This window comes from Tympanuchus pallidicinctus, unplaced genomic scaffold (assembly GCF_026119805.1).
Source record: "Tympanuchus pallidicinctus isolate F22 unplaced genomic scaffold, pur_lepc_1.0 scaffold1, whole genome shotgun sequence".
In the NCBI taxonomy this organism is placed as follows: Eukaryota; Metazoa; Chordata; class Aves; order Galliformes; family Phasianidae; genus Tympanuchus; species Tympanuchus pallidicinctus.
The window spans coordinates 28,847,038-28,863,169 of NW_026294618.1; the positions used below are offsets into that span (position 1 = coordinate 28,847,038).

The window sequence follows — 16,132 nt, forward strand, 5'->3', positions numbered from 1 at the left end:
CGTGGGGACTCCCGGCGGCTCTCTCCCGCCGCCCCGCCCGGACCGGCCGCTCTCTCCGTCCGCAGCCGGCGGGGTCCCGCCGCCGGCCGAGCCTCCCCCGCGCCGCCGCACTTTTGGGACTTTCTCGGACTTAAATGGACATCTGTCGGGAGCGCAACTAACCCGCGGGCGCCGCGTCCTGTCTGCTGCCCGCCGGCGCCGACTTTCTCCGCCGCTCGCAGCGGGAGCGGCTGCTCACCCGGCCCGCCCGGAGCGAGAGAGGGGCGGCGAGCCCCGTCCGGCGCTCCGAGCCGCCGGCTCGCCCGGGCCGCGGAGCCACGCCGGGCGGCGCTGCGGGGGCCGGCGGCGGGGCCCCGCCGCCCGGGAGGAGGAGGAGGAGGAGGGCGCGCCCACGGGGGCCCCCGCGAAGCTGCCGCAGCCCGGCCCGCCTCGCCGGGCGCCCAAAGTGGCCCGCGCCCCCGCGCCCCGCGGGCGCCGCCCGGAGAGCCTCGGCTCCCGCTGCTCGCTGCGGGCCGCCGCCGCGGGGTGCCTGGCCGCCCTGCTCCGCCGCGGCCCCGGTGCCCGCCCCGGCGCCCGGGGTGATGCCATGCCCCGCAACCACGGCGGCGGGGAGGAGGGCGGCGCGGCGGGGCTCTGGATGAAGAGCGGCACGGCGGCGGCGGGCATGAAGGATGTGGAATCGGGCCGGGGCAGAACGCTGGCGAGCGCGGCGGCCCGCGGGGACGGCCTGCTGCTGCTGGGCACCGCCGGCGCGGCCGCCCCCACCGGGCTGCGGGAGGGCCGCCGCGGGAAGCACGGCGCCCGCATGAGCCTGCTAGGGAAACCGCTGTCCTACAGCAGCGGGCCGAGCTGCCGCCGGAACGCCAAGTATCGCCGGCTGCAGAACTACCTGTACAACGTGCTGGAGCGGCCCCGCGGCTGGGCCTTCGTCTACCACGCCTTCGTGTGAGTACCGACCCCCTCCCCGCCCAGTCCGTCGCGTCCCGGTCTCGCTGCTTTCCCCCCGAACGGCCCCGAGCCGGGAGCAGGGCGGCCGCTGCCACCTGCGGCGCCGCGAGAGCCGGCCGGCGCGCAGTGCCCGCGGCGGGACGGCCCACGAGGGGCCTCGCAGCGCTGAGCGGAAGGAGCGGCTCGGTGCCAAAGTTGGCCACACTCCGCCCGCTTTCCCCTCCCGCCCCCAACCCCCGCGCCGTGTTCGTCTCTCCACGCGTGTGCGGCCATCCGGGGTGCGCACGGCCAGGGGGACGGGGAAGCGCTGAGGGAGAGCGTCGGCTCTGAGACCTCATGCCCTGCCCGCTCTGCTCTGTGACATTTCTGCGCTTTCTCCGCTCGAATGACTCCTCCTTTCGCTTCTCCTCGTTTCGAGGAGCGCGGCGCTGACCGCGTCCTGTTGTCGTCACATCTGTGAAACTCGGACCGATTCCCCCGCGGTACTCCTCAAGCTCCCGGCGATCTCCGCCGTTCGGGGCTCCGGTACCGTTCCGGAGAGGTGCCGCAGCGCGCACGGCCCTTTTCCCGGGGATGGGGACCCCGAACGCGGAGTGGCACGCAGGGAGCGCTCCTCGCCCCGCAGCGGGGCAGTCCCGAACCCCGCCGAAGGGAAAGGCTCGGAGGTGGAACTGTGCTCTGCCGAGAGCACGGCGCTGTGCCGCTCCGCGAGATGCTCCGCGGCCGCACTGACCGGGGAGAACCAACGTGCTGCGAGCGCTAAGCGGCAGAAACGGGCGTAGCGCTGTCACGCCTTCAGCACGAGGATTTGTGGCCGCTCGGTAGAGCTGCCCCTGCCGTCCGGCTGTGCAAATCAGATACAGGTTGAGCTTTCTTCTTGGAGGGCATTAGTTTCGAACCTCGCGCTGTTTCGGTTCCTACAGGTGGTATCCTATAGGCAGTGCGTAGGGAAGGGCGTGAGGATCGCCGAGCTGCCAGGAGCTGTCGCACTGCAGTGCCATGGGAAAGTCCAGGAATTGCAGTTTGAAATCTTTGACATCGCCACGAAAACCATTAAAATGAATAAAGTTTAAGCTGGAAATAAAGTTGACAAGTTTAAACCTCAAAAAAAAAAAAAAAAAAAAAAAAAAAAAGTAAATTTCCAAACAGAGTGAAGTCATGACACAGCAGCACTGTAAACAAGGAAGATCGCCAGCTGCCTTTAGATAATTGCCTGCATGGAATGGGTGCCAGTTTTAATTTTTAATTGCAAATGGCAATTTTGGCAGCTGAAAATGCCAACATTCTATCTTTTATCTGAGCAAATCTGTGTGAGAGAGCTTGAAACATTGCTGTAATATAGAGGTGCTAGTGATACTGTTACTTTCAAGGATCCCTGATGCTACAGTTCCTGCCTTTAAGTCATTTTTTTTTTTTAGTTCCATTGGATATCAGTTTGTCAGACATCTCCCTTGCTGGTCTATAAATTCTTTTAATGTATTTATTTAATTCTGATTTAATGACTGCCAGATATTCAGATAATACTGTTGCTGTTCCTGGCTCACTTTTTCCATCCACCTGATCAAATACAAATGCATCTTGGAAAACATACTCCCTGATGGGGTCAGGAAAAAAAAAAGTCTTGAAATAGCTCACAATTGAGGAGACATCACCACGTATGTGGATGAGATGTCCACTGCTACCCTTGCTAAGCTATTCTTGACTCTGCAGAGCCTGTTATAGCTCAGCACTATTTCTGCTCCAGGAATGAATGGGCTCTCTGCTGTAAGCCCGACGTCTAGATCAGTGTTCTTCTGAAATGAAGCTCATGCTAATATGCAGGGCTGAAATAAACCAAGGGTGCTTTCAGTGTTTCAGTTTGAAGTCTTAGATGTGTGGGTTTATTTAGGCCTGCCTGTTGCTTTTGAAATGAAAAGGGGAGAATTAGCGCTGGCTGCAAACAAGAAACCATCTCTGTAATGGTATTTTCATTTCTCATTTCCATAGGGTAAAATGCTTGAGAGATGGGGATGATGCCCGCTTTGCTCTTATTTCTATTGGTCTTTTCAAAGCAGAGAGAAAATTAGGTAGCCACCTGAGGGGCAAGTTTTGTGACCTACATTTGGAAGCCAGTTGGTTAATTTATTTGTAAATACAAACTTACAAAATGCTGCTGAAGGCAGCTGCTCTGCAAACTTTTGCTACCAGGCGAACAATTTACTCTTGAGCATGGCCCTTTGACTTCAGTATAATTGTGCTGGGTTGCAGAGCCATAAATTACACGTTCCTTTCTGTGTATCTCAGTAGCGCTTTACATAGCAGCCTTAGTTGAAGTCTTTACTGCAAGTACCACCGTCTTCTGTTCTTACTCATTTAGGAACACTTAAAATACATACGCTTATAAAATCAGAAAAGAAAATTATACCGTTTATGAGTAATGAGTCAGTAACTTAAACTCTGGCTAATGAAGTATTTATTCCACACCACATCACCTACACGTGCAATATGTACATACTTAATGCATGTGGAGGTGTGTTAGAATGCTCTAATATTCTGACTCCTTAGAAGTGTTGCCTTGGGATGTCGTAGGATTTCTTTCTGTTGTTACTGTTGTTTATTTAGATTATTTTTGGTGGTTTGGTTTGATAAGAAAGTGCAGATGTTGCATTGGAATGATCAAAGAGGAATTACAGATTTGTTGCAGTTTTTACTCTGGTTTCATCTTCAGCTGTCATAAGGATTTTGTATTGTTTTTATTCTTAACTAACATTCTGAAAAAGAAGCGGCATGAGAAGTTCAGAAGAAGCACTACTCTTGATACTGTTTTTATTGCTAAAATTAGTTGCATAAGTTTCCTGATTTTTACACATTGGATTTATTTCAGGAATAATGAAGTTGCTGTTTCTTACTGACTTGTTTTTAATAAATTGTGTGCAGAAATCTTTGGTATTTGTTGCAGCAATGTCCTTATTGTTACAAAGCCATCACTTTTTGCTCTGGAAGCTTCTGAATCACAAATTGCAGGGCCAGGTGCGTATCACTTTGCATGACCTGTATTGATGTTTCCATGGGCCTTCTCCACTGGTCATTGCTGGAGGAGATAAGATACAGGGCTAGATGGATGTGTGACCCAATATGATCTTCTTCTCATCCTTTCACATTCTGAATGGAAAAAGGCTGGGAAGTGATTTCTGAAAAAAATCTAGCAATACGATAAAAATTTAACTAGCTGTTTTAGCTTTCCATATCCGCTTTCTGGACATCTTTTACTAGTGATCAGATGGCTGTTGAACAGCAGAATCTTTGCATCTGAGCTAACAGTGCTGCATCATCTACTGCGCTATCAGTATAATTAAGGAGGTTCCACACTATGGTTAGAAACAGTAATGTGCAACACCCTAAATACTTGCCTAATAGCAGGAAAAATGATTTTGTCACTTTATCTATCTACAGGCATCTAATGAATTCATTCCAGGTGTTCTGTAGGTAGTACTATGGCTTTTATCTTTTCAAGTACCATTTCAGAACCAGGGCCTGCTATTGTTAGGATAACAATGCATTTTTATTTATTTATTTATTAAACAAATAACAGTATGATATTAACAAATAGCAAGTGTTAGCAGAGTTGACAACATAAATGGTGTAGTACAGCCACATTAGTTTTATTAGGCACTGAGGAAGTAAAAATTTAAAGCTCTGTAGCTGCCACCTAAAGTTTAATAACTATTTTCTTTCAGGTAGTGAATGATTGTGAACACTTAGATGCACTTCAGTATAAATCCACAGGATTTTGTTCCATCTGGGGCAGTCTGTGATTCTGCATGTGTGCACATTTCTCCTTGAAGCATTCTTTGGAGAGGATCCTGGTATTTTTCCAGTCCAACTGGAAGACACTCTCTTCCTGTTCATGTCAACCAATCTTTGCCTGGACAGGTCTTGCATGTTGGGTGGAGGTGCCACAGCCCTGCTGGGGAACCATTCGCGGGCCTGCATTGACCCTTTTGTTGAAAAATAGAGGGTTTGAGGTGGAGGGAGAGTTAATCTGAACCTCTCATATGCCCCTTTTTGTACCGTTTGACACTGTTAAGAAGGATATGTCTTCTTTATCCTTGCAGTTTCTCTTCCAGGAGTTACAGGTTGCTTGGCTTGCTGTGAGCTGCCAGTCGATTGGTAGATCACTCCTTTGCCATACTGAATCAGCTCAGCTCTCTAACCTCTATCTGAAGCACATACTCAAGGCCCCAGACCTTCTTGGTTGCTCTCCTGGGTTTCTCCCAGTTTCTGCCCATCTCTTGTTGCTTCACTTGAGGGGGACAAATGGGTGCCCCAGTGTGAAGCCATGCGGAATAAAGGCCCTTTTCACTGATGCTCCTGGGTGCCCATATGGATGCGTGTTGTTGTTTGTTGGTGTTTGGTTGGTTTTTTTTGACTGCACCAGATGCAGAGCTCTACTCTTCTCTTAATTGGACTTCCGGGGTTTTTATGTTCACTTCCTGTATTCTCTTTTGTAGTGCATCTCACTCATACTCTAACCACGCATATATATCAGTCCTCAAAGCTCTTTGTGCTTTCTCTGTGATCATCAGAGAAGATAAAATGGTCAACAAGGCTTCATTCCTGTGGTTTCCTACCACTGTTTGCAGGCACAGTCCTTGGAACTCGGTTGTGGGCACTGCATAATGCATAATTTCTGTATTTGTTCAGTCTTTGTGAGAGAACTGTTGCCCATGTGAGGATGTTCAGGATTGGCAATGCCTATCATGTGATGTGCATAAGAAGTGGTTTTCACTTACCTTAGCAAAATATTGTTTGATGTTTTACTCTTCAGGCTTGATTTCTTCAGTTCCCTCATTTGTACTCTCCTTTTTTTCCGACTTTAACAACAGTGGTCCAGGAGAAATACTGCTTTGCCATAAAAATCAAAACTGTTCCTCAACTCTTTAGAAATAAGAGAACGAAAGATTTACATTGGGTAAGTCACCAGGGCTGGGTCTGATGAAAACTTATGCACATGGGCTTTCTTCTATCCTAATGTTTATTTCTCAAATGTGATTGAGTTCAGTATGTGGTTAATGAGACGGATCGTCTATTACATTAGTACTTGCCTTCAATGGTTTTAAATAAATGTACAGCCTGAGTGGAGTCTTCTCCATCTCTTCTCCTACTGTACTCTTGATGCAAGTTAGGTATTTCTTTATGGTTGTAATTTTCCCCCTCATTTTATAACCTTGCATTTAGTGTTGTGTTGAGGGGTTACAATTGTCCCTTTTATATGTTTTTCTTTCTGTGTCAGTCTTGGAAGTGGCTTTTCTTGTCTTGTTTATTGAATGTCTTGCATGAGGTGAAGAATCTTGATGAACTTTCTGTGGCCCCACATGGTGAGAAATATTGCTTGGATTTATAGGCTTTGGCCAAGGATAGGATGATCTATGAATACGCTATGCGGCATTAAGTATATGCTGTCTAAAAGGAGTAGCTGCTTTAGAGACTGCCTGGAAGATTTTAGGAAGATTTTAATTGCCTGTGAGACAGTTCTAGGTGGTGGCTTAATGAGCTAGGGATCTTTTCTCTTTAATAGTTTTCAAGTTTCTGCAGTATTTGACTTTATCATGACATTTATTTTCACTTTATATAGTTGGGCCGTTGTGATGAGCTTCCAGTCCTCCAAATTTGACTGTATTTTTAATAGCTATTCACCCTATACTGTTGTTTGTGATGAATTAAGTTTCTTGAATAGGATAAAAGTAGAACTGAATTTGAAAAAAAAAAAAAAAAAAAGTTCTATAGTTGTAATTAACTTCTAGCATCAATCAAATGGAATACCAAAGGTCATTCCATCTTTAATAATTCATTCACTATTCATTAGAATAATCATCATTAATATATTTACCAGTACTCATGAAAATGAAGGGAAACTTTTTTGATAGCTCTAGTAGAATGGAAAAACACGTTCTGTAATTTTATTAATGTTTAAGGGGAAAAAGAGAGTTACACAGGGAAAATGAAAGTAATTATTCCTACGTAATGTAAACTTCTAACATTGAGAAGTCAGTGCTTGTTGTTTCTTGATAGCTTACAGACAAAACTTAATGTCCACCTGTTTTGTGTGGTCATATTTCCATTACTCTAATTTTAAGTCTGATGAGAATTAATGATATTTGCCACAGATTTCAGTAGAAGGAAAACTAGGTCTCCATGCAGATAAAATAAGAAGGAGTAGGACACAAAAAATGTACCATGTAATGAAAAATCTTTAACGTGTAAACAGAATTGCTGTTATTTGCTGCATTCTTCCTAGTAAGGCAGATGTTTTAGTGTGTTTTTTTGTACAATAAATCTTGTTCTTTCCCTTTGCAAACCATTCACACAACAGAGCATGCATTCTTATTTTTAATGAAGACGTACTGAGATTTGCTTTTATATATGTATTTTGTAGACTACACTGAATTGGGGAAAACCTGTGTATTACCTTCCCTTTCTGTTTTCTGAGAGAGATATTACTGAGAGTTTGATTTGCAGGTTTCCTGTAAGAGAGCAGACTGATTGCCCGAGGGATTGCCACTGCAGCTCAGTTAAGGCAAAAAATTCATCAGCTGTGTGGTTTTACCAATTGCAAAGTATTATTAAGCAGTTGCTATGCTTATGTCAAAGTAGAATTCCTTTTATGTATTAATTTAAAGTTGAAAGGCTGTCTCACGGTTCATCTGTACTTGATCAAGAAGTGTGTTCAATTTTCCGTGGAACAGCAGATTTATCTTTTGTTAGCTGTCTGAGTTGCAGTGTAATTGCATTACAGGAAGCTCAGCAAAACATTCATCACTTTGGGCACTGAAGTGTGTAGTCTTAGGCACTGGTTTTTACTTGAAAGAAGATGGGGGTACTTTTTAGTATGTGTGCTTGGGCCTGGTGATTCAGAGGAGGGCACAGTCCTCAGCTACACATACCTGAATTTCTCTCCTTGGCCTTCATCCAAGGATTTTCAGGCATAAGCGTGCATGTTTTCCTTTACGGAGATGGACACAAATATGTACATAAGCATTCTCTCGAGGAGAGATGGATTTTCAAAGGCACTGAATACCTACTTCCTTTAATTATTCTGTTGTGCCTTCAGTGGGTAATTCAATTTTTTCTCCACAACTTGTATCAAATGAAGTTTAACAAATGAATCATGCTCTTAAACTGATTAGGAGTAATGAAGAAAGGAAGTTCTGTACCTGCTCACTTTGTGATTTAAGCAATATATTCCTGTTTATCTTGGCTACCTCCTTGCTTTGAGGCTCCCTTCTTAAAAGAAGGGAACACATTAAGCCTTTCAGGAGTTCTTGTAGAGTTTTAATTATTTTAATTTTGTTATATCAAATGTCGACATAGTGGTGATGAGTCAAATGTGACAAAACCAAGAGAGTAAAATCCTTCTGCTTTGAGAGAAAAACAACGTTGGGTCTCAGATGAGAGCATCTGCACACACCCTTTTTGAGATCATTCAGTCAGAAATAGCATCTAACTTCTTCTAGTGCATTACATTTAACTGCTTTGCATGTCTGAAGCTCATCCATAACCATGGTATCTGAGAAGTACCTATTAAACGCAAATGCACAAATCTTCCTCTTCCGTGCTCTGTTAACAGGAATGTGCTTAAAAGTTACTGCTGGCCCTTTTCTAAATATCCCTGAGAGGGACTTTGGGGGAAATGAAGACAAAACATGGTGTTGTATGTACTACTTCTGTGAGTTGTGGAGGTGTGGGGCTGCTCATGTTTGACAGTGAGTTTGGAAACACAGGGCAGTGTCCCTGGAAGACCAGTCTGGATCAGCAACCACATCCTTTTGGTGTTGGCACTGCTGTGTCCTCAGAGCATGAAAGGTGGTGGCTCAGTGAAGCCAGTGTGAGCACAGGAGCTGGGATGGTGAGTGGGCTGTGTCTTTTCATATGGCCCTGTTCTGGAGTAGATTTATTGCTGCCAGGGCATCACACAACCAATTCAGCAACTTGCAAAGCACTTCTCTGCATCTGAGAAGGTTGTGCTGACTGAGGTTAGAAGTGAGCTGTAAACTTACATGGAGGAAGCAAAACTCTGCATCTTTTATCATTTCTGTGCAGCTGATAATAGTTCCTGTAGAGTCCTTTTTGTGTGTGTGTGCGTTGTATAAGCCATCACCATACAAAAGTGCATGTTCTTGACCTTTAGTGCTTTCTGCAAAAGGATGCTTATTGGTGGCAGGAAACATACATCAGCTTGTGCAGGGAAGCAGCAAGCTCCCTTCTGGTAGCTGTGCAGTGGCCAAGAGCTGCATTGGCGGCTATGGGGTGCTCCTCAGAGCTGTGTCAGAGCCTCTCCTGAAGGGCAGCTGGGAGGCAAAACTTTACATGCCTGTGGCCCACCTGACTGCTTTTATTAGCAATGTGAAGTAAGTGATGGTTCTTTTGAGGAGGTTCCAGGATGCTTCCTGTGCACTCCATGGTTAGTTGCAGTAAGGACAGGTGCACATCAGTGATTTACTGAATTGCTCATCTGTTTGTGGATGTTTCTCTCCTCAAGAAAATGACCTATTCATAACTGCATCCGTAGACTGAAGAGGAAGCAGAGTTTTGAAGAAAAGGGGAACAGCTTTGCTAACATCTTCAGGTGCTGTAAATTTTTATATAATACAAAAAATTGTTCAAATAGATGTATTTCTCTCCCCCTTTAGTCTTGGAAGCAATAAATTTGACTTGATGCTTGGAGAGGCTGTCTGGAAAGAAGTGAGCCTTCCTCAGAGGTCACCCTGGCTGCTGACTAGCCTCGTGATTTGGCTTCCACAGATAATCTGCTTGCCAGAGCATTGAGGGATTCTTGTAGGCTGTGAGGAGGCAGGTGGCGATCCTGAATTGTAAGCGTGCTTCAGAAGGAATTTTGATTTTCATCCTGAAAATGCTTTTAGATGTACTTTCTAGTGGAGTTCTTAGTAGTTAATTGTACTTATGTTGCAGTTAGTGGAAATGATCAAACTGAACATTGGTAAAAGCAGTCTCAGTCAGGGATGATAATGAAACTCATCTTAGTAGAAGCTTTATAGACACTTGAAATTCTTTTATGGAGGGCTGAAGGCCTATCCAGAAGTTGTTGAAGCTGTTACATTATGTAAATGTGGGCACTCCACATGAGATTTCACTGTCTGGAGACAATTTGTAGGGAGAGCGATGGTAAGTGCAATTGTGGGAGTGTACAGAGGAAAGAAACACCACCTAGATGAGAAAATTGTGTGAGATAATTCATCTATATCTGCTTCACTTGACACATTATTACTGTAAAGTTAGCAATGTGTGTTTATCTTACGTTATTAATATGTTTTTAATTTCCTTTTTTTCTCTTTCTGCTTTCTGTAGAGAGAAAGCACAAGTACCAGTGTGAATCAGTTTATTAAACATACTTATAGGTAAAGCATGGTGTTCATCCTTACTTTGTTTTCTATTGAGTTCTACTACCCTGTGTGCATACCTGAGGAAATAATCAGTAGCATTTTTCTACATAATGATCATTTTGTTTACTACCTGGTTGTGTTTCTGGTCACTTGTCCTTGCTAAATGTTGTGTTTTGGGGGTCTGTGTATGCGCATGTGTTCTGGTAGCTCGTGTAAATACAGGATTCTGTCGGCTTCAAGTCATTTGCCAAGCTTTTAGTTAGACTTAAAGCAGTAGCTTTCCGTATTTTTTCTATTTCTATGATTTCTATTTTTCTATGATAAGGTGCATATTAATTAATTTGATTTCCTATCCAGTTAGAATAACCATTGAACCCCAAACAGTATGATCTGAGCATCAAATACAGATGGCTTGAAACAACCACATATGGGCAATTTGAGAGGAAGGGATGAAATGGAGTCCCAGTAGTACAGCCCCATGACATGGCTACATGCACACTTTGAGGAAGACCTGTGGAGGACATCGGAAATTCCCATCCTTCTGAACGCCCTTTGGCTTGTTGAGAAATAGAATTCTCAAGGACTTTTTCTGCAGGTTGCTACAGAGCAGTCTCATTCCTGTCCAGGGAATTTCTCCTTGAAACTATAGCTGAGTTAATGACATCTATAAAATATCAAAGACCTCTAAAAATACGAGAAAATTAGATTGAGCATTGTTATGGTTGCAGTTCATTAATGGGAAAACTGGAGCTGAAGTGTCCGTAATAGACTGAAGTGTGATATCACACCAGTAAGTGTCAGAAGAGAAGTTTATTTGAAAAATCCTTTGTGTGATTTTGCTCTCCAGTATTTTTTCGCCTGCCTGCATGTGTAAATTACCTCCTTCCAGGGAAAGGTCATGGTATTCTTTTTGGCTTGCTTTTATCATCAGCTTTAGGAGTTAATCATAAATTATATAATAGATAGTGACTGAAAATTCAGATTATTGAGACAGTGCAGATAGTGACATTTCAGATGCAATTCTGAATTAAGATTCATTTCTGAATCTGAAATATATAATTGTCTGGCAATCATTATTTAAGAAATCAGATTTTACAAAATTGAGACTGTGTTTTTTGCATTTAGTCATCCCTGGTAAAATTGTATTTTTCTCTGTCTTGAGTAGAAAAGAGGCAAATCTCTGTGAGTTATGACTGAGATGAAGATGAGCCTGGATGAGAACATGAGCAGTTGTAAAGATTTTGAACTAGGTTAGAGAAGAGTCAGGCAGAACTGCACTGTCTTTTGATTTTGGAAATGGGATAAGTTTGTTAGTGAGACCCACTCATCTCTTAAGCATCCAGCTGAGAACCGGTGTCCTTCCCAGCGCAGTGTGTGCTGCAGAGCAGCATTCTGTGTGCACACAGGGTGTTTGCTGTGTTTGGACTGTTGTGATGGCTCACTAACAGAACTTCTGTCTTCACATCAGAGGAAAGCTGTTACAGACATGCGTTGTTGGTAGATTAGGCTGTTACCAGGATGGATCTGTGTTCATTTTTCAAACAGGACTCCCTTGCCTACCTCTAGAGGGTGTTCAGGTGACAGCAGCAAATCACTACGGGTATGGTTCATACTGTTTTCTGGCAGGAGGATAAAGCCTCGCCTTGCAGTCTTCCCATGTTTCAGCTCCTGCAGCACCCTTAGGACTGGGCTCAGCAGATGCTCTGAGTGCTCACTGCTGCGGCTCTGTAACCTCTGTCCTCAGCCTGGACTTTGTTCCTAGAACACGTAGGGAAAAAGTTGTTCGTCTTAACATCTGATGGCAAGTTGTACAAAGCATCTGGCTAGTTAATTATTATAATTGCATTTATGAGTAACAAAATCAGAAAGTACGCTTTGCATGATTCATTAAGGGGAAAAAGAACAAATGAAACTGTTCCCTATTAGTTTGTCTGGCAACCTCAGGAGCACGTGTTAGAAAGGTTGTTCGTTCAACTCTAAGCTATTAATAGCAGGCTAACATAACTGCATTTGTAACTTACCTAATTTCAGTAAATCTGTTTCAAAAATTGTGGTGTTTTTTTTTTTTTAATCACTTCTTGAAAATGATGCTTGTTTTGGCAGATATTGCATTGTTGCATAACCTGGGAATTTCACTGCATAACAATTTTGTCAAAATTATGTATCATGTGATTAATGAAAGCTCCTCCTGCATTACTTGGCTTTTCCTGAAGACACTGAAGTAGAGAAGTGGATGCCTGATGGAAGAACAAGCAGAATGGCAGCATGGCTTTCCAGCCTATGGCAGGGATAACAGGCTGCAGGTGAGCTAACAGCAGCAAAGTATCTTCATGACTTTTTGAGACTGACTACCGAATTTTCAAAACCATGTATAAATTCTTCAAAAACAGGAGTGAAGGAAGGATATTTTGCTCTCTGACATTGAGATGACAGACATTTAAAATTGATGCACACTGTGCCAGAGGTAGGCTGTGTCCTCTATGTTTGCAGCTTCAGTTCTGGAATGGATCACAGAACACATAGTATTAATTAAGCAACATGTATACACTGTGACTTCTGGTTCGCTCTTTCATTTGCCCTTTTTGTACACCAGAAGATATCCTGGAAAGCAAGAAGTGTGTGGCCTTTCTGCTCACATAATCCTAGCAAATACAATGATAACCCAGACTTTCTTGAATCTTCATCCTTGTTAGTTCAGGCACTTTCATCATCCTTAAAGTCAAGCAAACCAATTTTTCATCTCTTTTATCCTGGACTAAACTAGCACTGCAAAAACCTGCTTATTCCTTTAATTGTGTGTGAATGAGTGTTTTGAGGTTCCTACTCCAACAGAAAATATCAAGAAAAGCTTCCATGTCTTCTTAGCCAAATTCAGGTGTTTTCCAAAAAGGCATTCAAAGTGAAGATATTTGACTTCCCTTTGAGTGTCTTTTTAGATGCTCTGCCAGCCTCTTCTTTTTGGTTGTACCTGGTTGCTTTCCTCAGGCACTAGTGATCGTTTACTGCTTCGGTGCTTTCTGATTAACTCCAGTCTCAATCAGAGAACCACGGGATCGGAGCTGAAGGGGTTGCTAATGGCAGCCCAACAAGAGGACTCCATGGACATTGTTGAGAGGTAAAAAAACAGAACAGCTTTTATCACAGTGGTTTATGTCCTTTAAAGTTTCAGCATGCTGTTCTGGGCTTTCTGGAAACTCTCTGATGCGTTCAAGTATATAACTATATAAAGATATATGTGTATGAGTGTGTGTGTGCATATAAAGTGCTGATATGCATTTCCATCCTCATTAAAAAAGTAGAGAACATGACTTACAGTTTGTTGAGGCAAACATTAGCACTTCTGCATAGAGAAGTCTTTAACATGTACAAATGGTAAGCCAAATCTGAAAGCTGTTTACTAGCCATTAATTCCAGTCTAAATCCAGAAGCCCTTACTCAAGCAAAATATCACTGAAGTAATAGGATCCTTTATCTTAATAGTGCTGTATAACTTAAATTCTCCTCCAGGTTTCTATCAGTCAGCACTTTTGTTGTTTTCTTGTGCAACTCACACAATGCTTGTGCTGCACTGACTGACTATTCCATGATAACTCATATGCAGCTGCAATGGATCACAGTATGCTTTTGGCAACATTTTTGGATCTTTGCTCTAGCCATTTGCAATGAATAACAGAGATTGTAAGTGACAAAATGCTTTCCCTTTAAAGGTAGTTGTTAAAATACTGCTACAAAAGTAACCATAGAGTTTGGAAAATGATGTGGTACAAAATAACATATTTTGCGACATACACTTTTATTCTTTTCTGAAAATGATTGTTCTTTTGCAGGCGTGGGAATGTGGATATGTTCCTAATCTGAAATCAATAGGAAATACTTCAGTTGTTCAAATAGCTCTTAAGCATATTTTAGATTGATAGCTGATTGTATATTATGTTTGCAGCCTTTGCGCAAAGCAGCGTTTAATAGCAGAGCTTGCTGTATAATGAATATAGAGAAAGACTGTTCTTCATAATATCAATCTATAAAAACCCAATGTATTTATTCACATAATGCAGTTGATGTCAAGTCGCCACAGTGCTTAGAATTTATTGCTACATTGCTTGACACGTAGCTATCAACTGAAATAACCGCTTCAGAGTTACAGCTCAACCTCAAGATTTCCTGCTCCCTGTTTAGAAACTGACTTTACAAGCTAGTTGGATGGCTGAATTAGCAAGGATATAATGGTTCCATGGAAAGTGGCTGCTAACAGAAAGTCAGTATTGGAATGGGTTACTTATAGGATTTTCCTTGAATTGCTGTCATTATTGTCTGTATATGCAGTGGTTATCAATGACTATAATTGCTCTGTAGTTGCCCTGCCCCAGTGTCTTACTGTCATATTCACTTTTAGCTTTCCTAAAATCTAGGCAGAAAATATCTGGGGATTAATCTACTATTATGTTTTGTGTTTTGCCTGGCAACTTTGTGCAAGTTCCTAGTTATTAATGACTACTCTGGTGGCGTGAACACAAATATCCTCAAATTCTCCTGCTGAAATGCACTTTCTCTGGAAGTCTCTGGCACCAGTTTTGGCCCAATTGATTTGCATATTTTCCCTCCATACTGTCATAACAAGAGAATAAAGTAAAATCTTGCCATGGTGGAAACATTTCAGTAGGAAGACCTGAAGAATAGTGGTTTCTGTTTGGGTCATCGTTGTTGCCCACACGTCCAGGACCACTGCAGAGTACAGCACCCCATCTGCTAATGGCAAAGGTTAAGGTTAATTGGCAAAGCATGGGAGTGAATTGCTAGCTACGTGTTTATATGCCAGCTCTATGCTTGTCAGAGTCAAAAAGGTTTTCAACCTGGCTTGAAGATTCTGTCTACAGAGAATGATTATTATCAAGCAAGAAACCTTGCATTTATAAAGATGTAAGCAGTGATAGGCAGAAATTGGCAATCAAAGGCATCACAGCTTTGGCGCACTTACCCTGATTTTATGTTTTGTCCTCTCTTGTGATGTTCAGGGTCAGCATAGTAGGTCCTCTGACTCAAAGTGCACAGAGCCACAGTAATGATGATATTCTTAGCTGGGCTGAGGACAGCTACTACCTTAGAACTGTTTCCTGTTGTGATCTTCTTTGCGGTGTGTTGTGTGCCGATAAGTCACAACTTGCAGCTTGCGGTGTCTTATTGCTTAATTTAACCATAGCTTGCATGTCTTATGGTTTGATTGGCTGGCAAAGCATGCAGAAATTCTGAGTCAGATGCACCTATTTCTGGATGCCCAATATAATTAGGTGCAGCCCTCAAGAACACACTTTATGCAACTTTCCAGGCACACTATGCAAAAAGGCAAGTAAGGATTTAAAAATTATTTGGAAAAAAAATAACGCAATTTAACTCCAAATTATGATTGCACTCATTCTGATGAGCCTTTTGGTAAAGATGAGGTCCTGCAGCTTTTCAAGAATTACAGCTTTTACACATATGAAATGTACCAGCTGTACCAGGACATTCCTGGAAATTCAGGTGTCCTATATAGAACGAGCCTTGTTATTAAAGACCACAAATTTCTGTGCTACTTTTCTGCAGTCCTCAGGCATTGCTTTTGAAAGAGAGTTTTGTTTCTGTAGCCTCTTTTGCGTGATCAGCTTGCTAGAAAAGTGTGCTAATTAGTGGCACTGCCTCTAGATGCCAACTGAAAACAAGGCTGAAAACAGCTGCTTGTGTTCTAGGGGATGCAGGAATTATGCACTGCTGATAATTTTTGGCTCTGAACAATTGGGTTTGGGTCTGTCCTTAGCAGAGGGAAGTGA

At 43.3% G+C, this 16,132-nt stretch overlaps 1 protein-coding gene and 1 long non-coding RNA gene across 6 annotated transcripts in view; one reads left to right on the forward strand and one right to left on the reverse strand.

Moving 5' to 3' along the window:
• The first annotated feature begins 582 nt into the window (after positions 1-582).
• Positions 583-16,132, forward strand: part of KCNQ5 (potassium voltage-gated channel subfamily Q member 5) — a 260,022-nt gene continuing 244,472 nt past the window's right edge. For all 4 annotated transcript variants that reach the window (XM_052679000.1, XM_052678967.1, XM_052678977.1 and 1 more), the window contains exon 1: positions 583-945. In XM_052679000.1, the coding sequence (XP_052534960.1) occupies positions 587-945 (359 nt within the window). In that variant the 5' untranslated portion in view covers positions 583-586. The remainder of the gene's footprint in view (positions 946-16,132) is intronic.
• LOC128078685 (uncharacterized) lies at positions 3,740-16,012 on the reverse strand. 2 transcript variants are annotated; one of them, XR_008205748.1, is made up of 3 exons: positions 15,300-16,012; positions 5,721-5,863; positions 3,740-4,089 (listed from the first exon to the last, which is right to left on the reverse strand). It is a non-coding gene; the product is annotated as an uncharacterized LOC128078685 (long non-coding RNA). The 2 variants fall into 2 exon arrangements; XR_008205747.1 differs by having other exon boundaries at positions 3,740-4,129; positions 15,300-16,011.